Source organism: Aricia agestis, chromosome 3 (genome assembly GCF_905147365.1).
Source record: "Aricia agestis chromosome 3, ilAriAges1.1, whole genome shotgun sequence".
Lineage (NCBI taxonomy): Eukaryota > Metazoa > Arthropoda > Insecta > Lepidoptera > Lycaenidae > Aricia > Aricia agestis.
Window position 1 is genome coordinate 17580471 of NC_056408.1, and position 25914 is coordinate 17606384.

The following is a 25914-nucleotide window of genomic DNA, read 5'->3' on the forward strand; positions in this document are numbered from 1 at the left end:
ATTTAGTAGTATATTATTACTTTACTATAATTTTTAAATAAAGTTTACAATTTCTATTTACTAAAAAACTAAACAATTACTTGAAACATAAAACATAAAGCTAACCTTAAAACAAAACAAAACTTTTAGAATGAACTTTCTGTGACTAAATTCATTCAATTATAGTCTGTCAAGAAAGTGAAGAAATTAAAAAGTGGCAACATCGTAGTATCAACCCTTTCAAATCAATCTAAGAAAAAAGGGATGACACTACGATGTTGCCACTTTTTAATTTCTTCACTTTCTTGACAGACTATAAGCAATATCGGTTCGGCTATGTTCAATTTAAACATGGCCGACACGAAACGTCAAACCTGTCGAACATTTTACGCGCGCTTTTTTTGAAATTTTAAAATATTCGCATTCGCATTCGCGAATGTTGAAGATAAATATTCGCAATCGCATTCGCATTCGCGAATGTGAAAAATCCAACATTCGTTACATCACTAATACTAATTATACTATAATGGCAAAAATTTTTTTGGTCATTTGATTTTTTTAATTTGCAACTTTCTGTGTCCACTAAGGTATAAACTATAAAGTTATCAACTTAACCTTGGTGTCATCGCGTTAGTTTATTTCATATATTTTCCTGTTTTGTCATACACTAAAAAGTCTCAAAGGTTAGTCTCCACATATTAGTCATCGACCACATATAATATTACCTCACACAAAATTTTGATTTTTTGGCAGGATCACGGTTGTTACTTGTTTATTCCACGTTTCCTGGGGCTCTGCCAGAACTCAGAAGCGGAGAAGCTGGAATACCGTTGGGTTTTTACTTTTTAGAACGCTTTTATTATTGGGCTGTATGTATGTAACGAAATCTTTGAGCACGATTTTTATCTATCTCCAGTAGTCTAATTAACTTAAAACTTTGCATACGTTTTAGGAGCAAATCACAATGCGATACTTTGTTAAAACATTTGTTTTTTTTTAAAAAGCGTGTTTAATTTTAAGTAGGTAGTTAAATGTTGTATGCGTCATGTCAATTTACTTGAATTCCTTGTTTTATTGTTATTTAACTCTGGCTGTGTTCTGTCCCTTTCACATGTTTAATAAAGTTATTTTTATTTTATTTTTTATTTTATTTTTTTAGTGTTTTAAACTATTATTTATTAGTGTGTAATGTGTATGCACGGTCGCGGCTTCTACCACCATATTCCTGAAAGTCCAACAATTAGGGCATCGAAACCCGGACCCAATTTTCAAAACCCGGGTTTTCGGGTTTTTTTAAACGAAAACCCGGGTACCCGGGTTTTTCGAGTTTTCTTCAAACATTCAAAGATTAACGAAGCTAAAATACTTTAAATATGATTTTCAGCGATTGCCAACACCTTTCCAGTAAAATACTATTTAAATAGTGTGCGGCCATATACTTTTAAAAAAGCGACTTTTTTTCTCTCCTATTATATATATAATATATAGGATCTTATCAAAGCTAGGGATTAAGATTTTCGGGCCAAGATTAAGTATTACAACAAGCTTCACCCCCAAATTACATAATGACGTGTATCATAAAATGTATTTGTATTTTATGAAATATATAAAAATCTATCAAGAATTTTTGAAGACAGTAAATGGAAGAATAACCTTAAATATAAAACGTATGCCAACAAATCTTTATTTAATCTTTTGCATTTTTATTGCTGATTGTCACGTTATTAATAATTATTTGGTCCTAATTGATGATATATTTGTAATTAAATTTTTGTACCTAGTTTTTACATGAAATTGGCTTTTGTCTGCCTTGCTACGGTATGAAGCCGAATATTCTTTGCAATTTAAGGTAACTTTTCTGTTATCCAACAAACTGGAAAATCTTACATTACTGAAAAATCTTACATGACTTGATAAAATATTATAATAATTATTAACAATCATGTACGTGCAACGTTACAACACTACAACTCAAAGCTTTTCGTAGTCATTAGTTCTAGTCGCAATAGGCAAAATTCATGTCAGATTACCATATAATTGATCAGACCAGACCATAATATTATAGCAAATGCGGAATGTTCATCATCATCATCATCATCAGCCTATTGCCGTCCACTGCTGAACGTAGGCCTCCCCCAATGAGAGGAATGTTGCTTGTAATGAATTTGGAAGATTACCCATGGTGGCATGCTGTTACACACAAGAAATTGTCTCTGGCGCTGGTGCTGATAAAAACTCTGCTTGTTATATTATTTCATCTCAATTCACTAAAATCACGTGTTTTAATAATTCCGCAGTGAGTATGACATCCACGGCCGGCTAAAGAAAGCCACCATTCGTCCTATTATGTGTTACCAACATCAGTCTCTCAACCAATAAAAAGCAATCTGCCACATTTGTCAGACCGCAATACAAAAATATGGATTCAAAATATACTTGATGGAAACTCCTCGGCATGGTTTTGTCAGTCTCTAGGGGCTTATTGCAGTCCTGGAACCTATTTACTGATTGCATTGTCCTAATATTGTCGCTTTTTGTTATGTTGTAACGACAAACAAAAACCTTTAAGTGTTTTTAGTAAGTTAGACTGAAAAAAATGACTTTAAATTGCACAGAAGACTGGGTGTCATACCGCAGCAGGACACAATAAATATTTTTTTGTAAAAATACTGTATGCAGCCAAACATCGATCAGTATAAATTATTACTATTAATTTGACAATCAGCAATAAAAATATCTCATTCGAATATTTTTTTTAGTTTATGAAACGAAATAAAGATTTGTTGACTTATCATTGATTTTTTGTGACTGTAGATACCTGTGTGGCGGTACCCACAATTCGCCTAACATTCCTGCATCGCACTATCGAAGTTTTCTAAGCGCGTCGGTATATATACGACAGCTGAAATGTGTCACGTGGGCTTCGACCTGACCGAACATACCACCTCGCTCGGTCGGAAGATCTTCCTTTGTGGCCTCCACGCACATATTCCACATTGGTGACCCTCGACAGAACACGCCTCCTTCATCATCATCGCTCTGCCCCTCCGCATCGCGCCAGCCAGCATCGCCTCATCGGGTACATCATCCACTAGCCGCAATGTACCGCGGCCTGGGCGACTCCGCATCGGCATCAACGGGCTTCCTCACTACACCGACCAGTCAGCAAGCAGAGCACATCTCTCCTGGTCAGCACGTAGCATCGGCCCCGCACGGCAGCTTATCCGACTCACTGGATCCCGTGCAGCAGCTTACAGTTCTGACTCACTGGGACTCACTGCAACAGTTCCGACTCACTGGAACTCACTGGCACTGGCGACTCAGGCGACAAGACTTCAAGATTCGACCTCCGGTCTTCGGGGGGGAGGGGAGTGATGTGGCGGTACCCACAATTCGCCTAACATTCCGGTCGGTATTTATACGACAGCTGAAATGTATCACGTGGGCTTCGGCCTGACCGAACATACCACGTCGCTCGGTCGGAAGATCTTCCTTTGTGGCCTCCACGCACATATTCCACACCTGTGATTGTTTTATAAACGATTAAATTCGGAAAAGTGTTTTAATAATATGTTTTATTAAATATTAAAAAATAAACTATCATTGTTCCATACACTGTCTTCAAAAATTCCTGACAGGTTTTTAGATATTCCAAAAATACAAATATCCCGAAGACTTTGTTGATGGGTGTATTTTATCACCAACGGTCCATACTTAAGTTTCAACGTTTTGTCACCTAGTGGCTGACTTGCCCATCATCAAAAGTCTACAGTACTTTCAGCAGACTTAGAAGTTAGAACCCTTTGAAGCTGTCCACTTTATTTTGTAAGCCTTTGATCACTTAATAAACAAACTGTAGTCAATCACTGAATGTTGATTGAAAACTATAAAATAAGTTTAACAAGACTTGGCTTCTATGAAATTTTAAAACTTTTTGCGAAGGATAGATTGTTCGAAGAGACTTGGCTTTTTTACATTGAATAGTTTTGGTAGGTTTTTTAAAATATCTTTATTGTCTTTAATGCTCCTAAAACGAAACTTTTCCTTAAAAATATTATATTTTGTTTAATTATGACCAATATAAATAATTAAACCTATACAATATGTTATAAAAATAAATAATTTGTATGTTAGTTTGTTATAAATACCATTAAATCAGGTCTGGCCTTTAATAATTATCAAAAAAACGAAAAACCCGAAAAGCTCAAAAACCCGGGTTCCATTTTTGAAACCCGGGTTTTTTCATGATCCCCAAAACCCGGGTTTTCACGGGTTTTCGGGTTTCGGGAAAACCCGGTCTCGATGCCCTACCAACAATACCTCAGTAGCCACCTCAGGCATCCTGAGGATGCGTACCTAAGTGCATTTCCCTTATAAAAAAAATAAAAAAGTATTAAGATTGCGCCTATATCAGTATCTACTGTCCACTCTCAAATCTCGTGACCTAAAGAGGCTGACCGCCTTTGAGGAGGACCGCACTTAGTATGAGGTATCATAATACGACCAAATCACGTAGATCCGCCGCGCCTAGCCTGCCTATGAATCAGTTCCTCCGATAATACAGAACCCTTGTCGATAGCTAATAGCGTACACGATAATGTTTTAAAAAACAAAATGGTTTCACCTACACGGGTGCTCGTGAGGAACCCAACGAGTTGTTTTTAATAGAAGATAGGTGATATCACTTAAATTTTCAAACCGATCGAGTTAGTAAAGTTTTCTAATAAAAATGCTAAACTGGAAGCGCCCCACGTTTCGCGGCAACTTGAAACTGTTAATAATTTTACAAAATATGTATTAAAATGTATTGATCAGTATTAGAAAATAGGGTTCTCACTTCTCCGTAGACTCCTCTACGGACTTTTTACTCTTAGTTTCGCTAAAACTGTTTTAAAAAAATCTAATATACCTACTTACTAGCACTTTTTATCGACCAAACGTTAACTAATAAAAAACCCTGTTGTAGACAAGTATAGTCCTCCAATCGAATAGGTATATAATAGTTAATATACAAACTTAACAATATTTTTACCAAATAATACATTCTTAATAATATTATGTAAACCAACCAACCAACCCAAAACGCAACGTTTATCTACGTCTTTAAAAACGTAATAGTCATGTTATAGCATAATATTCTATTTTTGAAACGGGCTTAATATTTTTATTTATAAAATCTTTATCACTAGGAATATGTACCATGAGCACTAGAGAAACAGCGGATTCCGGATTATTTGATCGGGTTATGTATAGGTCAAGTCAATGGTAACCGTGCGTGCGCTGCAGCGCTGCACTTAGCCCATAAAGTTAATAGGTAAGTATATTATTATTAACTTTATGACTTATCCCGACCAAATTGAGTAGTCTATTTATCTTAATTTCCTGGTAGTAGGTACCTGTATAATTTTGAAAATGTCTTGTTTTAAATAGCTCTTTTCAGAATACCTTGCTTTCGGAAACAAAAATATATTTAAAATTAATTTTTTAACCAACTTTCAAAAAAGGAGTAGGTTCTTGTGGGATATACAGCATACTCGATCTGCATAGTATTTGCATAGATTTAACGACAATTTTAAATGTTGCATTTAAACAATGCATGTTGACTTTTCCACAAGATAATACAATATAATTATCATGTATCATGTGCCATTGCTCGTAACAGTCGAAGTCCTATATCTTCTCGAGTGCCTCTATAGTTAGTCAATAAGAAGGATATGCAAATAAATAATACTGAGTGCTGAAAGTGGTAAAGTAACACCGCTAAATAAATATTTTAAACGCGTCGTCACCCACGCCAGCGGGTAAACTTTGGTTTTATATAAAAGGGGTTGATACTCCTCCACCATCATTCCCGCCTCGGCCGCCATCTTGCAACTGTCAAAAGCGTTTTGTTGTTGCACTGAAAATGTTAAAAATCACCGCAATCGTATCCCTCATGCTTATTGGTAAGTATTTAAAAAATATATAAAAATAGGTGCTACCTTTATCAATAAAATTAAAATCAAAGAAAAGGGTTTGAATGATTTTATTAGAAAGGGGGTTGTGGGTGCTTTTGTCAAAAGAGTTGTTTAGAAGTAAATTATTTATTAAATATTGTCACCGTCTATAATTTTAAGCTTACATTTCGAAATATACCGTAAGCTTTAAAAGCATTCGGTATATTTATAGGTTCGGTACATTCGGTAGGCAAAATTTGCCTTTTACTTACATATTATCCCTCATACTAATAAAGGTATTTCCGCAGCGAGCCTGGGTCTGATGTCTTTTTCTGTCATGTGAATATTCCGATTTGCCAGACAGAGATAAGCAGACCTTGTTTATTTGCTGTGTAAATATTTTAATGCGTGTGGGAACTGACCAACGTTATGAGGTGTAATGTAACTTATTACACAGCGAGCATTCGTGTAGTTAGTACCTGAAACACGGCGTAACACGAAGCACTCCTGTGTAATAAGTTACATTACACCTCGTAACGTTGGTCAGTACCCACCTTAAGAGGGTATGTTTATTTCTTTTGTGCTAGCGACATGGTCGCAGGCCGAGTCTAGGCGGAGTAAAAAAGATGCAGCCCCAAGAGATGATTTTGATCCAGGTACTAATTTTTTTATAGGAGTTGGTTGGACATCACGCATGATTTTTCTCTATATTACTACAGTTAAAATACATTAATTATTCCTTACCATTTCTCTATCTCCTGCTATCTTTTCAAAAATATCTACGGGGACGGACAGGCGTGGTTTAACAGTGATCTAAATTCTAACCCTAAAATTTTTGACGATGATAATTTTAGGCGCGTAGAATAAAAACCTGCAATCATTGCCTACATTTTGAGGGGACTTTGGACCGTGCCTGTCTAAGGGCTCCCACACACAACTGCGAATTCGGATCGCATCGCAAATATTTGCGACAAAATTCATAATAAAAATGATATTACGATGCGACGCGAATTCGCAGTTTTGTGCGGGAGCCCTTAATAGTAAATTTTAGACCATACTATCTCTTGACATGCTATTAAAATGTACAATCTCCAGGAAGCACCATGTGGGCGGCGAGTCTGTCGTGCGACTCGTGCGGCAGCGAGTGTGCGTCGGCGTGCGGCACGCGCCACTTCCGATCCTGCTGCTTCAACTACCTGAGGAAGAAACGAGGCCCAGACAACATCAAGGTAGGGTAAAGCCGGTCGCTGAAACCTCCACACCACGTGACAGATATATGGAGTGAGGAGTTCTTAATTAATAAAATGTTTTTATATATAAAGTGGTGTAACAGAAAGCTAAAAGATTACTTTATGGTGCGTATGAGACCCTTATAAAATATAGAGTTCACTGTAAAGGTAGCAGCACTGAAAGAGGTAGTAGTACGGGTTCCCTAGAACAATTTCTATTTGTAGGACAATGTTACTCTTAAATTATATAACTCTATCAATATACAAATAATCGGCTAAGTGCGAATCAAACTCGCGCACGAAGGGTTCCACCATCAAATCGAAATATTAAATCCTTTCTATCTCTGTTAGCTACACTTTCGAGATTTTTCGCAGAGGAAATTTTTGTTCGTCTTCTCAAAATGAATTTATTCACGAAAAATTAGCTTGATAGTAATAAAAAAATAATTCTATGAAACCTGTGCTGTAGTTTTTTTTTTAATTATTGTTGTATTAGATTTTAAAAAATGTATGATGACTAGTCCAATAAAAACACGTTTGTTAAAACTTAGAAGTTAGAAGTAATGTTTTTTGCAGCCTTGGCATCAAAACCCCTACGAGCTCAGATCGGAGGGCTATCAGCGACCGCGCCCTGCGTTCTCGATCGAGGACGTGAACGACTGGAACAACGTACCCAACGACTACAAAATGTACCCGTTTGAGGACACGGTGGAAAACAGACTTCAAGCCATGTATGATATGTAAATAGTTTAATATTTAAAGGCTGCAATACCGTATATGTAAATAGTTTAATATTTAAAGGCTGCAATACCGTATGCATATAAGTAGATAATATGCGTATATTGTTAACACATGCCCCTACTAACAATAAATATACGTGGGAGAGCCATGCTTCGGCATGAATGGGCCGACTCGACCGGAGAAATACCACGTTCTCACAGAAAACCAGCGTGTGTGTTTCGCCGAGTGAGTGAGTTTACCGGAGGCCCAATCCCCTACCCTTTTCCCTTCCCTACCCTCCCCTATTCCCTTCCCTTCCCATCCCTACCCTCCCCTATTAACCTATTCCCTCTTAAAAGGCCGGCAACGCATCTGCAGCTCTTCTGATGCTGCGAGTGTCCATGGGCGACGGAAGTTGCTTTCCATCAGGTGACCCGTTTGTTCGTTTGCCCCCTTATTTCATAAAAAAAAAAGAAATAGTTCCACAGTGGATACACTTTACAATGATTTGTCCTATTCTATCTAGCGCCTTTTCCAATGTGTGTGAAAAGGACAAAATGTTGCAAAGCTTAATAATTCTTTGTGTACATATTAATGTGGGGATGAATGTTAAAAAATCTATAAAAAATACTTTTTCGGAATGTTTACCAGATGTTTTTGACTATTTACAAAAATATATCGATGTAAGTAATTTATTTAAATTAAATTACAATTCTTCCACAGGCTGGGGAAGATTTGTAACTAACGAGAACTCATAATATCCAAATATAACTTGTACCTACCTCTATAATCTTACTAGAAGGATTTTGTGTGTAATACAATAGTTTAGGGTCAGTTCTACTGATATTACGATTTACGAACGTAAAGATGAATATATAATACTTAACGATAAAAAATGAAATGTCTACATCAAGTTATTTGATCTTTAATTTTGTATTTCTTTTATGTTTCGTCAGATATGACTGACCCTTACTTTAAGTGTTACATGGTATAGGAACAAATAAAAATATTATTTATCGAAGCATTTGCTTTATTTTTTTATCGCACACAAAAGTTCCTTACACTATCATCCTCTTACAATCAATGACTTCAAACAAATATTTATAATAAAATATATGAATCGCTCCTAACACATTTTAATATTTTACCTTAAAAATAAGTAATAGAAAATAATTAAAGATTTAATTTAATTATTACTTCACCTTCCAGAGTCCTACTCGAGTTAGATTAAATAGATTCATAGCTGTTTAAAGTTTTGTTGCGCCATCTTTGGTCGCCATCTGGCGTTTAGATATAGGGTGAGTTCCGAAATATGACCCAGTATACTTGCTTATGGCGTCAAGAATCGACGCTATACAATGAATTCGTTCCAAAAATCAAAATATTCTGGGCTCTGGCCTGTACATTGACGTATAATCTTGGGATTTAATTATTATTTAAAATATTAAACAGACCAGTAAATACGAAAGACTTTTCACAATAGTACTTTAAGGCGTCAGAATTTTGATACATGGAGCCTTGAGCCTTAGCTGGGTTTAATTTCGGAACTTACGCATAATGTTAATTGGATTAGTTGTTATAAGCTTCCTTCTGCTTCCGCCTGGCGAGTTCTGCGCCGGCCTCCTGTATAGCTTCCCACAGCTTGGCCTCGGAGAAGATCTGTCGGGACAGCTCGTCGATGGCGTTCTCCGATTCCAGCAGCGATTCGATCGAGTCCTCATCCACCAACTGGAATATTTATTTTTTTGAATTCCTTTATTCAAAGCATTACAATATACAAGAAAAACATAACATAGTTTCCCATACAAAAACCTAAAAGGTTTATCGGTTTTGGGAATAACATACTAGTATTATAATAATTGTGAAAGTGTATAGTTAAGTGAAGTTTTAGGATATTAGATGACACCTACAACTGCGTTGCGCCCTTGCGCCAAAATTCGTTTACAGCGAGGGAACCGTGCATTTTTCCAGGGTGAAAAGTATTCTATATCCTTTTCAAAGTATCTCCATACCAAATTTCAAATCAATCGGTTCGGCGGTTTGGGCGTGAATAGGTGACAGACTGACAGTTAGACGGACAGACAGACGGGTTAGATAGACAGACACACTTTAGAATTTAAAATAATAGAACAGGAGATTTTCATTGGCGGTATTGATTCGCTATGGTCAAAAAATTAACCAATCGAAAATGCACGCATGCAATACACGGTGTAATAAAACTAAACTGTGTTAATAACATAAAGTTAATATACCTAGCGGAATAGAGCAACAATCTCGAGCTGTCAAACGTAACCGAAATTGGTTTACATATGTGTGTAAAAATATGTGTACGTACGTACACTTACACAAGCATGATTGAACATGATTTCTATGAGATTAAATTGTCAACGTGCGGCACGTGCCGACTGGACGTCAAAAAAAGAGTGCTGTTGTCATGTATCACACGTCTCTTTTTACCACGCAGTGTTACTGATAGTGACATCTCTCTTGCTCAGGCCTTTGTTTCCCTATTCCGCTAGGTATATTAACTTTATGGTTATTAATTTTAGGGTGTTTTTGAGTTCACTGTGTAAGTAGCAGTGCTGAAAGAGCAAACTTTTTTTGTGATTTGTACGAGCAAATTCATGATGCTGGGGCCTAAAGTATTATTACTTAGTTTTGTTACAAAACTATAAATGTCTCAGATACTAGCAGGGCCGTATTTAAATTTTTTATGAGTTTAGGCCACTTTAATTTTGCCGCCCCATGTACGAACTCTGCCGCCATCCTAGGACGCTGCCGCCCATAGGCCATGGCCTATACCAGGGGTCACCAAATGGCGGACCGCGGTTCGCATCCGGACCGCCGACCCATTGTGTGCGGACCGAGCATTTTCGAAGGTGAACTTCGTTAAAAATAAATTTCAGTCTCGACTTACTGATGAACATCTCCAGGATTTAATACCAATAGCTTGCACCAGTTTAACTTTAAACATCAGATCTTTGTAATTTCCGTAATTAAGTACCTTACTTTTCTTAAATATATTTTTTATAAAATGTGCGGACCGCGAAGGTCAGGTTCATTCCTGAAAATGGACCCCGAGCGAAACTAATTGGTGACCCCTGGCCTATACTGCCTATACATCTATTCATAAATCCAGAGCTGGAAACTAGGCACTAGTAATAGCTTAAATATTCACCTGTCGCTGCTTCACCAGTTCTTGTGGTGGCATTCCGGGTGATAGAGACCTCTTGCGTCCACATCCTGAAAAACAATAAGATTTTGGATAACCTCTTGTTTTGTGTCACAGCAAGCGACTTGATAATATTGAATTGTATTAGCTAAAAAGTAATATTATAGAATGCAATTTTTTTCTCTCAAGTCACTTTAAGACCGTATCAGAGAAAGACATAACATTGTATTAAATGAGATGACAATTATAATGACATCGTAGGTGTACCTGTGAACGCGTTGCAGAATGGCCGCTTCTTCGGCGCCATCATCATGTCATCAGACAATCTGGACTCGAAGTTTCTTGGAATCTGAAATTAAATAATTATTAATTAATTATTACTCAATATTAGCTTTGCTATAAAGTATAAAGACGCGTAAAACAGTGTACCTATAAGTTATTTAGCAGCAATAATCTATACTAATATAATAAATGCGAAAGTGTGTCTGTCTGTCTGCTACCTCTTCACGCTCAAACTCCTGAACCGATTTTTCTGAATAAGTATCTCCATACCAAATATGGAGATACTTTGAGTCCCGGGAAAGGTCATAGGATACTTTCTAAAATTCAAATAAAAAGATCCGAGATAAAATAAAAGGCTTTTATCCCGGAAAATGAAAGGTTCCCGCGCGATTAACGGATACTGACGCAACGGAGTTGCGGGCAACATCTAGTTTGATATACCTAAATCACAAAATACGCCCAATTCCTAGGAGCTTGCATGCGAAGTATTGTTTACGTCAAGGGTGGCCAACCTTTTCGACACTTGGGCCAAAATTCGGAAATAGAATATTACCCCGGGCCACACTACCAAATTTTATGTATACTCGTCTGCGCACAGTCAAAGTCGGATACAAATTTTTCCTATTAGAACTTAGTTAGAGCTTAGAACAAAAAAATGTGCAGTAATAAACAAAGAAAACACCCCTCAGTCACGCGCTTAGTTCGTTATTTTTTAAAGCTAGCCCCACTTTATGTAGATAAAGCATTAAGCATGTGTTAATTTTAAAAGTAAAAGAAAATAAGTGTTTAGTTTGCTTGTTATAGAAGGTATGATAAGGTAATTTTAGTATTAACTTAAAAAAAATGTGCTCGGCTCCGCGGGCCACAAGGTAACAGACGGCGGGCCGCGTGTTGGCCACCCTTGGTCTACATCGTGAGGCCGAAGACGCAAGAAAGTGCTAGTCCTTACTACTACTATTATAATTACTACTATTATTATTATTATTATTATTATTTGAAAACAATAATTATTGAATTTTGAGTATTACTTACGGAGGCCGTGTGACAACAGTTGAAGAACATCAGCGCGACCAGAAGCAACAACAACACGCAGCTGACGTTAGACATGGCGCCGGCGGGAAAGTCCGTTTGGTAATGTTGGCTAATCTGAAACAGATGAATTTGAGTTACTCGGGGTTTCGAGACCAATGAGGTTAGATTATAAATCTTCTAAAATATAAAATTCTCGTGTCACAATGTTAGGCCGCGCACTCCTCCGAAACGGCTTTACTGATTTTAACCAAATTTTATATTATGCATATTCAGTGGGTCTGAAAATCGGCTACTGATTACTTTTTATATTGACAAGTGCATTTGTTTAATAAATAATAGTAAATTATTACAACTCGAGACTGACGGCGACCATTGTTTGTGCGACGGGATAGCGATGGACGTTGCCATGGTGACATTGTTATTATAGTATTTAGTCACTTCAATAAAATAATACGAGCGAAATACTTTATATGGCAAAGAAACGTTTGCCGGGACAGCTGGTGTCTTTATAAGAGGTCAATTTTATTCTTAAGTATTCTAAATACAGTGCGAGCATTTTTCATGTAGCTCCTAGACTAAAAAGGTCAATAACCCTCGTTTCGCCGAGTACATTATAGTCTTATTTCTTACCAATACTGTAAATACGAAAGTCTGTCTGTCTGTCTGTTACTTCTTCACGCTTAAACGGCTCAACCGATTTGGATAAAATTTGGTATCTATATATATATGGAGGTAGATGTTTTGAGTTCTGAGACAGAACATAAGGATAACTTTTTATTCCGGAAAAATGTACAGTTCCCGCGCGATAAATGACAGAATAGAAAAAAGAATAGAATTTATTTATCGCGCGGGAACCGTGCCGGGATAAAAGTATCCTATGTCCTTTCTCGGGACTCAAAGTGCTCCTTACCAAACTTCATCAATATCGGTTCGGCGGTTAGGAGTAAGAAGAAGAGGTGACAGACAGACTGACAAACTTTCGCATTAATGAATGCGAAAATTTGTGCATTGTTTGGATAATCCATAGTGATATCACAAAATATAATGCTTTTACCACAATAGACATAACTACGTTTGAATTATGCAAACAATGTTAACGAGAGTACGGCTATCGTGATAGAACAGGGGTCACCAAATGGCGGACCGCTTTCCGCATCCGGACCGCCGACCCATTGTGTGCGGACCAAGCATTTTCAAAGATTATAATTTCGTTTAAAATAAATTTCGGTCTCGATGAACATCTCCAGGATTGAATTCCAATAGCTTACACCAATTTCACACCTAACATCAGAGAGATAATTAGGTACAAAAATTGACACTTTCTTCATTGATTTGTAAACTTTGCATACTAATTTTTTTACTGTGTGGACAGCGAAGGTCATTTTATTTCCTAAAATGGACCCCGAGCGAAACTAATTGGTGACCCCTGTGGGCTGTGATAGAATAATAATCATAAAACCATAAACCACACCTGATTTTACGGTGACATCATAAAGTTTCGTCACTAATTAAATTATACTAGATGTGTGGTTTAGTTCCTAGAGCAGCCATTGTATAAGTGTGGTCCGCGCAGTCTTGGGACTCCGCAAAGTACGCATGCACACTAGAAATAATGAGAAAAATACACTTCTGCTATCAATCATTGTTCTTATTCCGATTTTTATAAATTCGCCTTAGATCGCGTTAGATATAACTACGTAAAATTAACTATAAAATTAAAGAACACGCATAACTTTTTCTTTGACAATTTGATATGACCTCAGATACATTCAGATAAGAATTTTAATTACTTAACGACTACTTAACTGTAATAAAACGATTTTTTTTACATAAGCCGTACATTGTCTGTTAAGCTCTTCATTAAATTTAAGTTCAAAGAATAATCGTCAAACGTCCCCGACTGCGGCCGTTTGCGTTAGTATTAAAAAAGTAAAAACAAATAAAAACTATGGTTTATCTTTAGTTACTTAAGTCAATTGTGTTTACGGTTCGTTAGTTCTGATCCTGTGTCAACTTCCCTTGATTGAGTTAAAAATTAACAGACACTAACACTGGCCGCAGATTTTGTTCTTTTGGGGCCTACTTTAGTTAGTAGAAAATATCGACAGCGAATCATATAAGGTGGAACCTCTTTCATTTTTGGAAGTTGGTTAAAATAACGATTTGCCGATAATACTTCTTGCTATTACTCTGCTAGTAATAACGCACCATTCGTTGTTATAGTATGAGTTATGCCAATAATATTATATCTAAATACAGTACACTTAACAGTTAACACTGAATGTTAACGTGTCCATAATATTATATGGTGCGTGATATTGCTGTGCTATGAGATAATTATATAGCTTGCATAGTCGATAATTGGAATCTTGGAATCGGCTCCAACGATTTTCATGAAATTTAGTATATAGGGGTTCGGGGGCGATAAATCGATCTAGCTAGGAATAATTTTTAGAAAATGTCATTTTATTCGTGTTTTATCGAATACCGAGCAAAGCTCGGTCAAATAGCTAGTGATACATAAATCTTTAACAGCGTCCATATTATAATATGACATATTCCGGAACTTCTGGAAGCAACTTCATCCATTAGACTAATCTCATTATTAAATTAAAAATAATTTAGCAAAGCTTTTCTTTTCGCTAGGTTGTATATTTATTGAAACGAATCAATTGAAAGTAAAATCGTATTTCACGATACATCGCACGTTGGTGCGTTTAATTTTATTTCTATTGGGGCATGCTCAGAATTTTACGACTTACAATATGTTATACTCAGAAAAATGGAATAATCTAACATGTTATGTATCATTTGATTTCGTCTTCACTAGTTTCTGCTCGCGAATACTTCCGTAGGCCATAAAAGAAGAAACTGTACAACTTTTCAATGCCTTACTGCGAAATAGCTTTAAGGAGCCATGGTCTTTGATATAGGTAATAGGTATGGATTGTTTTTCAATAAAAAACAAATTTATATTATGTCATCGAGAACCATTAGCAAATTGGGGCTTCGTCTATTTAAATTTCTAAGTGATTTGGAGCGGTTTCCAGATTCATTTTCAGATATAAATTGTAATTTATAATCCGACTATATCCACCAAAATTAAACATTCATTAACTCGAAAACGGCAATATGAGAGACAAACTTTGGACAGAATAAGCCCGCTGCAGAAATGTAGAAGACGATCAAACTACTTTTTCAAGTTAACCAACATCCCACCAAAAACATAAATGTAAAAATGAAGATTATGAGGGGGTCAAAAGTAGCTGCAAATGGTTCGTGTAATATAACACACGGTGCTGCTCGCCAGTTCAGCCCCCGTAGACAAGTGGCAAAACGCTTACGCTAACGTTAACGCTAGCGCTACAAAATGTATGGATTTGACATTAGTATTCGCTAGCGAAGCGATGACTTATGTCAAATCGCATACATTTTGTAGCGCTAGCGTTAGCGCTTTGCCACTTGTCTACAGGCCCTGTTATGCTGAAACTTGGCTTGTCACGCTACCGCGTGTCTAGATTTAAGCTATTTCTAGACTCTAGAAGTAGCTTAAATAATATGTCGTAGTAGTATTATTTCTAGAATCTAGATGTACCACTGCTACTATTACTACTAGTACAACGTGTTTAGTGTAACTCGACCAACGACCCCGCCCCGGTTGATCCCCGCGGCGCGGCGTAACATCTAAAGCTTTTTAATTCAAGATGATATAACAAAGACTTCAACTGCAGTCCATATTTATTTTACCTTCGAGTGCTTATACATGACTTTTATGTCAATGACACAAGGATTACTTTCACGAATTGAAAATCACACGGGAACATTTCGCCGTTATAAAAAGTTGTCTATATCCTTACTGCCTATTCTAATACTTATGAATGTAACTACCGTTAAATTGGTGTAACAACATCTATTTAAAACAATTCTTTCTGTAATATTACTATGCTGGTATCTGAAACAATATTGCTTATGTATTGAATAATGCTCACGATCGATTCGGTTTGATCTAAATGAAATAAAAATACTCGTTGTTGCCATTGTATTTCTGTTAACACGGGTAAAACGTAACTAAATTGACAGCATTATAATATAGAAGCCACTTGTAATGAGCTTGGTTTATAGTTTAAACTTAGATAAAAAATATTTTATTTTACAGAGTAGGTATGTGTGAAAAGTGCGTGTTGAAATTTCTATAGAACTGTCACCGTGATCGAGATACAAGAGTAATTGATACCGCGATCGGGGTCAGCACTTAGCGAAGGTGTTTACAACGCATAAATAGTGTTTTTAACACATAAATATCTTTTTAACACAAAACATGAGGCACTGCATTTTAACCCCCATTGTAAAAAGGGGTAATATACGTTTGACCTGTCTGTATGTGTGTTTGTCTGAGGTATAATAGCAACCAAACGGGTTGTCCGATTTTGATCTAGTTTTATTGAAAGCTGACATGATTAAAAGTTCTTAGCCACAGATGATCGCTAACTAACTGCTGGAAAATGTTCAGATTTTTATTAATTCCTTAATATTAGTTGCGAGTAAGAAAGAAAGTAGATGCCAATATTAACAAACCTAATTCACTTTCCTGATAATGTCATTCCCGCAATTTTCTCTGCACTGCTTTTCCAAAATACAGATTGAACGTCACCGAGACGCAGCGTTGAATTTCAAAAATACCGTTCCAAAATTGTACTTTATGCACTACACTATAAGTTAAGTATTCCCGTGGGTTTTTAAAGTGATACTCTCGATATTGTAATCGTTTCCTTCACTTCGCCGGCTGATCAGATTATGGTTCATCAAATATGTACCCGCACTCACGACCCTCGTATAATTTTAAGACTAGGCGGATACGTGGGCATACTTTTATCTCTTAACTTCAGATTTTTGTGCGGTAGGTTAATCAAGAAAGAGCTTTTTATATAAAATCGTCGAGTTGAAGTTTAACATCGTTTAGAAGTTACGCGGGTTTCTTTTGCGTAAGTGCATAAGCGTTTATGACGACTTGCTCACTAGCCAATATTTTATTAATTTAATTTTATTGGTAAAACTTACAGCATTTAAAAACAACAGTAACATTTTAAACAGCCATATGCTAGTAATTATTAAGTTTTTGCTGTAAGAAAATTTTCAATAATTCCACTATGCCGATAGACTTAAACTAGATTAAGTAAAACTTGTAAAGTATTTCTTGGTATAAATCTTATATATAAAATTCTCGTGTCACAATGTTCGTTCCCGTACTCTTCCGAAACGGCTTGACCGATTCTCATGAAATTTTGTGAGCATATTGAGTAAGTCTGATAATCGGCCAACATCTATTTTTCATACCCCTAAGTAATAAGGGTTGTTCACCCTTAAATATTTTTTTTAGTTTTTGGAATTATTTATATGGCAAAACAACGTTTGCGGGGTCGGCTAGTAATTTTATAAAAGAGACATAAAACATGAGCGAAAGTCCATAGATGATATCACTCTTCTCTTTCTCTTTGTGTTACTTATATATATATAATAAATAATCCAGCAAGTTTTTCAACTAAACTAAACAAGACAAACGCTTATTCAAGTGAAGTAGAGTTATGGCTTAATATACGCGGTTATACGAACATTATGAAGATTTAGTATACACTTTGGCAGTGCCTTGATTGATACGATTAATAAAAAGTAAACTTCATCTTATATAATGCCGTTAGTACACCGACGCGACGTTGAGAACACGAAAAATCTGTCAACAAACGAAATGAAAAATAACGCATACGCAGCATGCAGAAGAGTGACTATTGGCGACTAATATTGAATTGACATAATGCGACCAGATGACGTAGATGTGGGAGAGCCATGCTTCGGCACGAATGGGCCGGCTCGACCGTAGAAATACCACGTTCTCACAGAAAACCGGCGTGAAACAGCGCTTGCGCTGTGTTTCGCCGAGTGAGTGAGCTTACCGGAGGCCCAATCCCTTACCCTATTCCCTTCCCTTCCCATCCCAGGGGTGGGAATCCCATCCCATCAATAGGGTAATAGGGGAGGGCCGCTATTACCCTATTCCCTCTTAAAAGGCCGGCAACGCACCTGCAGATCTTCTGATGATGCGAGTGTCCATGGGCGATGGAAGTTGCTTTCCATCAGGTGACCCGTTTGCTCGTTTACCCCCTTATTATCATTTTAAAAAAAACTTTATTTTATATAATGCCGTTAGTACACCGACCGAAAAATCTGTCAACAAACGAGATGAAAAATAACGTACACAGCATGCAGAAGAGTGACTATTGGCGAATATTGAATTGACATAATGCGACCAAATGACGTAGGTCCGTCGACTGCCTATGAATCAATTTCTTCGATGGTACAAACAGCGGGGCTAAAATGACCGCTTTGAAGAATCATGATATGAATCATGATATGATTCATTTTTATAAAATCGCAAAATGCAACTCTGCTTGCAATACATTTCTGTATTTTTGTACTGATTTGACATTTGTCAGTTTGACAGTTTTGACAATTCATTTGCTGAATTGATTGAGAGGAATTGCTAAATGTGACCATTTTATCCCCGCTGAAAGCACCACGGCAAATATAAAGCAACATCTGCTATCAACAGCCTTTTGCTTACCTGTCGCAAAATACGTAAGAACCGTGCCGTTTGACGCGCGACAGTACATTTTTCAGCCGCTTTTGCGGTTTGCAGCGTCAGTGCACTAACGGCGTCACACCTAGATGCTCCCGCGGCTCAGTACACGCAAAATAGAATTCTACAGAAACTATAATAATAGCTCCCACACCGGTTTCGGTGACGGTGGCCGGTTTCATTGAAACCAGGCCAGCTACGCAGGAGTAATTTTATAGTGCCCAAGTGTGTGCGCAGTACACAAGAGCACTCTCTATTCCTTTACTCTCATAACCCAGTGGGACGGCAGACCGACACGACCGGCGAGAGATCAGGCGCAGGACCGACTTTTACATGCCCATCCGACGCATGGATCATCTTACTTGTCAGACAATCAGGTGATCAGCCTACATTATCCTAACCAAACTTGGAAATAACATGTTTCCAACGCGGGAATCGAACCCACGACCTCCGAGTCAAGAGCCAAGCTCTGAACCACTGGACCACGGAGGCGTTACAGAAACCATACTATACTTGAAACAAGTGAAAATATTTACGGAACTTTTCTGACGTGTCAAAGACTATCAGACAGTATAGTTAATCGCTGTGTTAATCTGTTTTAGTAAGGTATTAACATAAATTGTATCAGTAACTAATTTTATCAAAAAAATTAAAAAAAAGCTACAGCTTCTTAGCTTGATAGGCCGTTTTGACTTGGAGACTTCGAGACTTCATAGTCCCGTAGCCCGTAGCTATACGTGTAGGTATTGAGACCGCGACGCGTGGATGCATTTCTAAATTAATATGGAATTGACAGATTCGCAAGACGTCTCACGCAATTGAAATCTGTCAAGTCCATACAAATGTATGCCGCGCCGCGCCTCGTCTCGCCTCGTCGCGTTGCGGTCTGAATTGACCCTAGCACTACACGGTACGTAGCGTCGTAGCCCGTTGTTCTACGTACGTAGCCCGAGTTCTACGTACGTAGCGCCGTAGCCCGTTGTTCTACGTACGTAGCCCGAGTTCTACGTACGTAGCGCCGTAGCCCGTTGTTCTACGTACGTAGCCCGAGTTCTACGTACGTAGCGCCGTAGCCCGTTGTTCTACGTACGTAGCCCGAGTTCTACGTACGTAGCGCCGTAGCCCGTTGTTCTACGTACGTAGCCCGAGTTCTACGTACGTAGCGCCGTAGCCCGTTGTTCTACGTACGTAGCCCGAGTTCTACGTACGTAGCGCCGTAGCCCGTTGTTCTACGGTCCTTCGAAATATATTGCCTTTTTCTTATATTATGTGGTCTATTTTTAAGGTTCCGTTCCCAAAAGGTAAAAACGGGACCCTATTACTGAGACTTCGATGTCTGTCCGTCTGTCAGTCCGTCTGTCTGTGTGTCTGTCTCCAGGCTGTATCTCAAGAACCGCTATATATATTTCTGGTGCCGCTATAACAACAAAATAAAATTCATATTTAAGGGGGTCTCCCATATAAGAAACGTGATTTTTTGGCCTTTTTCGCTTGTAATCCATCATTTTTACTTCTCCTATTTTTTTATTTGTCTATACTTATATTTTATTTATTTCGTTTCTCTCATTATTATTACGGTTTATTAAAAAAAATAAGTTATTATATATATTACTAGCTATCCCGGCAAACGTTGTTTTGCCATATATAAAATATTTCGCCCATATTATTTTATTGAAGTGACTAAATAAGTATGTTACCAATTACCATGGCAACGTCCATCGCTATCCCGTTGCACAAACAATGGTCGCCGTCAGTCTCGAGTTGTAATAATTTACTATTATTTATTCAACAAATGCACTTATCAATATAAAAAGTACCCAGTAGCCGATTCTCAGACCCACCGAATATGCATATAAAATTTTGTTAAAATCAGTAAAGCCGTTTAATTATTAATTAGCCGTAGCTTAGTTGTACTGGGTATATACGTTTGTTAGTTTAGTAGTTGTAGTAATATTAGAGGTATTATGTAATTATGTTTATATGCAGCAATGTCGGTAACTCACGTAACTATACATTTACTGTATACTAAATAATAATAGTTAATCATTCTTTTTTACAAAAGGAAAGTTTTGAAAAGAATTTCAATACTTAAATTGTAGCTACCCACAATTAAAGAAATTAGCCCAGGACCGGAAGAAATTCAACCAGCTGACCGCCGAACTTCAATAAGAAGAGACGCACTAAATGATGATGATCCTTGTTTACTACAGTAAATCAAATTTTAAAATCATAATACTTTTATTATTAAGTAACGGTAAAATATTATTGTAAATAATTACGAAAAACTTTTTTTAAATATTTATAATCTTTCCGATTACACAATTCACAAATATATATTTGGTTTTAAAAAATAACAAAATAGTTTTTACTTTTGTCGTACGCGTATGAAAAGTAAGACAATGATATTTGTCGTATTCTATATAAGTAATATGTATAGTAAGTATAAAGAAGGTAGTAAGTTAGTGGTGCTTACCCGGTTGAGGCTCGATTGCTGGTGCAGCCGCCCGCCCAACGCTTATATACAACGCTCCAAGGCGGGCGGATTGAGGCGCACCAGGAAATCTGTGGAGTCGCATTGTTTTTTTTTTTTTTATAATGAACTATCCTTCTATTTATTATTATACTAAATGACACCCGCGACAGCGTTATGCTTAAATTCTTTTTTTCGATAAGTAAAGATACTTAGGTATCTTACGTCCCGGAAAAGAACATATCCTTTCCCGGGACCAGTTTGTCTATGCCGGGAGTTAAGATATAACCAAATTTCAGAAAAATCGATTTAACGGTTTGGGCGTGAAGAAGTCAACAAAAAGAAACAGACAGACACACAGACTCGCTTTCGCATTTATATTCGTATGGATAAACTGCCCTTTATCGTTATCAACTGGTCAATATTGTTTGATTTCATTTTACATGAGTCGTTGCCCGAACCTTCGTCGTTAATCGCACAGGATTTACTTCTTTTCAAGACTAAGAATATCCTATGTGCATTTTTTCTTAAAATAATACACTATACAAAATTTTCATTCAAATTAATGCAGTGATTTGAGCGTAAAGAGCCAAAAGATAGACAGTTTTAAATCTGTTCGTCTATGTTCTGCCCAAGTTATAAGCTGCATAATTAAATTAAAAAGAAAACTCAATAATTTCGTCATATTTATATCAAAATACCCTTTTCTCATATAATTATTAATTGAAGTGACACCAAAAAATATATTGCAAAGCCGATGTCGACTCCATACCGTCGGCGTCCCACTGTTTCGCCATCGGCTGTATGAAGTGTTGGCGAAGAGTGGCGCATTAACGCCCAAAACGACCACCAAATGGTCACCATCACTTAGTTTAACGGTAACTGTTCATCGGCCAGCATTTTTGGATATGGCCATATGGTAATGAGGCATCATCAGCATCAACATTCATGTCTGTTTGTTCTACTTCGTAATCTTTCAAATAATTGTATATACGTGGGAGAGCCATGCTTCGGCACGAATGGGCCGGCTCGACCGGAGAAATACCACGTTCTCACAGAAAACCGGCGTGAAACAGCGCTTGCGCTGTGTTTCGCCGAGTGAGTGAGTTTACCGGAGGCCCAATCCCCTATTCCCTTTCCCTCCCATCCCTATCCTCCCTTATTACCCTATTCCCTCTTAAAAGGCCGGCAACGCACCTGCAGCTCTTCTGATCCTGCGAGTGTCTATGGGCGACGGAAGTTGCTTTCCATCAGGTGACCCGTTTGCTCGTTTGCCCCCTTATTTCATAAAAAAAATGGTGAAAGTATGTTTTTCTGTTACCTCTTCACGCTTAGGGTGAAGCCAATTGATCGTAATTTTGTGAGTGGTGAGTCGCAGAATTTCGGTCGCGTAAATATTTTGTCATACAAATCATGACTCACAAAATTACGCTCGTGTGGGTGTGTAGGAATTTTCTATGAAAATGAATGCAGCAGAATTTCTGCCAACCGAAATTCTGCGACTCACGACTCACAAATTACGCTCGTTCGGCCTCACCCTTAAGCCGCTGAACCGATTTAGATGAAAGTTTATGAAGATTTTTCAGGCTTTGGAAAATATATACCTATATACACGGTGTAAAAAAACTGAGTGATAATTCTTTACGGTATGTTCCTTCTGTGTCTTCACTGAGGAATAAGTACCGCTGAAAGAGTTTTTTTTTTTTGGGAATGACGATGGGGTACTTGCCCTTGCCTTGTCACATCACACTAAAATAATTACTCTTTCAGCGCTGCTTCTTTCACAATCAACTCTATACAGGCTGTAACAAAACAGTGATTAAACTTTAGGATGTGTATGAGTCCCCAGCCTATACAGGGTGTAACAAAAATAAGTGATAATACTTTAGGGTGTGTACGTGTTCCTTGTAGAGAGTTCACTGTGAAAGTAGCAGCGCTGAAAGACCAAAATTTTTTTTCACTTTTGTATGGGGAAACTCGTGACGCTCGGGCCCTTGCCCATACAAAAGTGAAAAAAAAAATTCGTCTTTCAGCGCTGCTACTTTTACAGTGAACTCTCTACAAGGAACACATACACACCCTAAAGTATTATCACTTATTTTTGTTACACACTGTATAGAGTTCGCTGTGACAGTAGCAGTACTGAAAGATAGTTTTTTAAACTTTTGTATGGAAAAATTCATGACGCGTGGGCGCTTGCCTATACAAATCACATAAAATAATTATCTTTCAGCGCTGCTACTTTCACAGTGATTTCTCCACCCTGATGTATTAATAATTATTAGTTATATAGTATTATCAGACAAACGCACACCCTTAATTATTATCACTTTGTCTTAATAGACAATGTATAACTACGTGTATAATTAATATTTTTAACGCGGAAAATATATGGTTCCCGAGCGATAAGCGGAGTTCTGTACAACGGAATTCGAAGTTACCACTTCACGCGGGCCACTGATTAAAAGTCCCGGCGGGCCGCAGGTTGAGTATAGCCGCTAAATAGACAGAGATGCTATCCGGATTTCGGCGATATTGTCAATTTGACGGATCATTACAACGTGATATATTTTCTTCTGTAGTGGAACTTACAGACGAACCGCGGCGGCACGCGTCGGCGGCAGTCGACGGCAGGCGACGGCGCGTGTCGGCGGCAGTCGACGGTACGTGTCGACGGCAGCCGTCGACAGTTTATCACGCTTGCAGTTGTGACGTACCGCGTAAAGGTAAGCGTCCACAGATCTGTATCGTACGCAACGGACGTCTCGCATCAAACGGATAATTTTTTTACAGTACGTCCACTGTATCGGCAGCGTACGGATTACCGACTAGACAGTATACTTTATCTTCAAATTTGTCCAAACAAAGTTTTTAATTCAAAATTTCTGCTTTCGACTATTCCATCCACACCCCCTTTTAGACTCTTTTAGAGCATTCATTTACTAGGCTAGTCGGTAATCCGTACGCTGCCAATACAGTGGACGTGGACATCTGTTTGATGCGAGACGTCCGTTGCGTACGATACCGACCTGTGGCCGCTTACCTTTAGGCGGTACGTCACAACTGGGGGCCTACCACCACCTCTACTAAGCGACACCGTTTGACAGATGAGTAATATTACTTTTACGTCAAGCTAGCGATCTTAAAAAAGTTGATATTTCACAACGGATTTAACAATGTTTTGCATTTTTGTACTGTTTTTTAGTAACATTATATTTGAAAAGTGAGTACGGTAACAAATGTTATTGTAATCTTACAACAAAGTGTTCTGGGATCATGATAGTTTTAGGAAAGGTCGTGGTAGGCGGTAGGCCCCTGCAGCAGAGTAGACAGAATATACCTGCAGCTGCCTGCAGGCTGCAAGCGTCGTAAACTGTCACGTTGACACACTGATTGATAGCAGAAGTGTATTTTCTAACTATTCCTATACTGTACTTGGCTATATGGCGGTAGCGGTCATTGACTCCCTGTCAAAAACTTGTCATCTAATATATAAAAAATAAAAATAAGTCGGGTTTTCCTTCCTGACGCTATAACTCCTGAACGCACGAACCGATTTCCACGGTTTTGCATTCGTTGGAAAGGTCTATTTCTCTATAGGTTGGAATAATATTGTCGATGAGCCCCTACAAAGCCTACTAGGGCTTCCCTAGGGCTCCACGTAGCACTTTAAGACAGTCACAATATCCCACACATAGAAGCCACTTAAAACATGAAGATTGGGTATCAATAATCTTGGGAAAATTCAATTTTGTACGAAAACAAGAATTATGTTACTGCGGAGTCCGATTTCGCTTCACAACTTATTAATTTTTAAATTATCTTTTGTTTTTGTTTACGGCGAATATAAACTGTACATCTAGTATTGGAAGACCCACAGGGATACGCCTACTCATCGAAATAAAAATAATTAAGTATTTGTTACTAGTTGATGCTCCGTTGCCCAGTAATTTTTCCTATCCTATGTCCTGTCCAATTCTTATATATAAAAATTGATTTTCAAATGTGTTAGTCGCGCTAAAACTCGAAAACGGCTGAACGGATTGGGCTGATTTTAGTCTTCAAATGCATAGCTGGGCACCGTCAATCAATTAGTTAACTTCGTTAATCGTTAATCGGTGAAAAAAAATGTTAGCTTCGTTAAACGTTAAAGCGTTACATTGCGGACGAATTAACGCAAGTTAACGTTAATCGTTAATCCGTTAATATGTGTAATATGGCCTTGTTGTAACTTATATCATTGCGTTAGTGTACACACAAAACCTGTTGGTTTAAGGTTTTGGAAGTTAACAGGTTAGGAACAAAACAAAATACTTCTATAATTATTGTATTCTAGGTAGAAATTAGAATACAATAATTATTATAGAAGTATTTTGTTATTATAAATCATTTGCATGTTGATAAAGAAGAGTGCAGTATAATTTAGTTAGGTAACTAAATTATACTGCACTCTTCTTTATCAA

At 37.5% G+C, this 25914-nt stretch overlaps 2 protein-coding genes across 2 annotated transcripts; one reads left to right on the forward strand and one right to left on the reverse strand.

Annotated features, from left to right (window-relative positions):
• The first annotated feature begins 5845 nt into the window (after positions 1 to 5845).
• On the forward strand, positions 5846 to 7909 carry LOC121725587. The gene is made up of 4 exons (XM_042112611.1): positions 5846 to 5924; positions 6503 to 6571; positions 7011 to 7144; positions 7721 to 7909. Exons 1-4 carry the CDS (start codon positions 5885 to 5887, stop codon positions 7886 to 7888), a joined length of 411 nt encoding a protein of 136 aa, XP_041968545.1. The 5' UTR covers positions 5846 to 5884; the 3' UTR covers positions 7889 to 7909.
• Positions 7910 to 9027: 1118 nt separating this feature from the next.
• LOC121725589 (cardioactive peptide) lies at positions 9028 to 21582 on the reverse strand. The gene is made up of 5 exons (XM_042112614.1): positions 21455 to 21582; positions 12351 to 12464; positions 11304 to 11385; positions 11043 to 11107; positions 9028 to 9592 (listed from the first exon to the last, which is right to left on the reverse strand). Exons 2-5 carry the CDS (start codon positions 12423 to 12425, stop codon positions 9434 to 9436), a joined length of 381 nt encoding a protein of 126 aa, XP_041968548.1. The 5' UTR covers positions 12426 to 12464; positions 21455 to 21582; the 3' UTR covers positions 9028 to 9433.
• Between the last annotated feature and the right edge of the window lie 4332 nt (positions 21583 to 25914).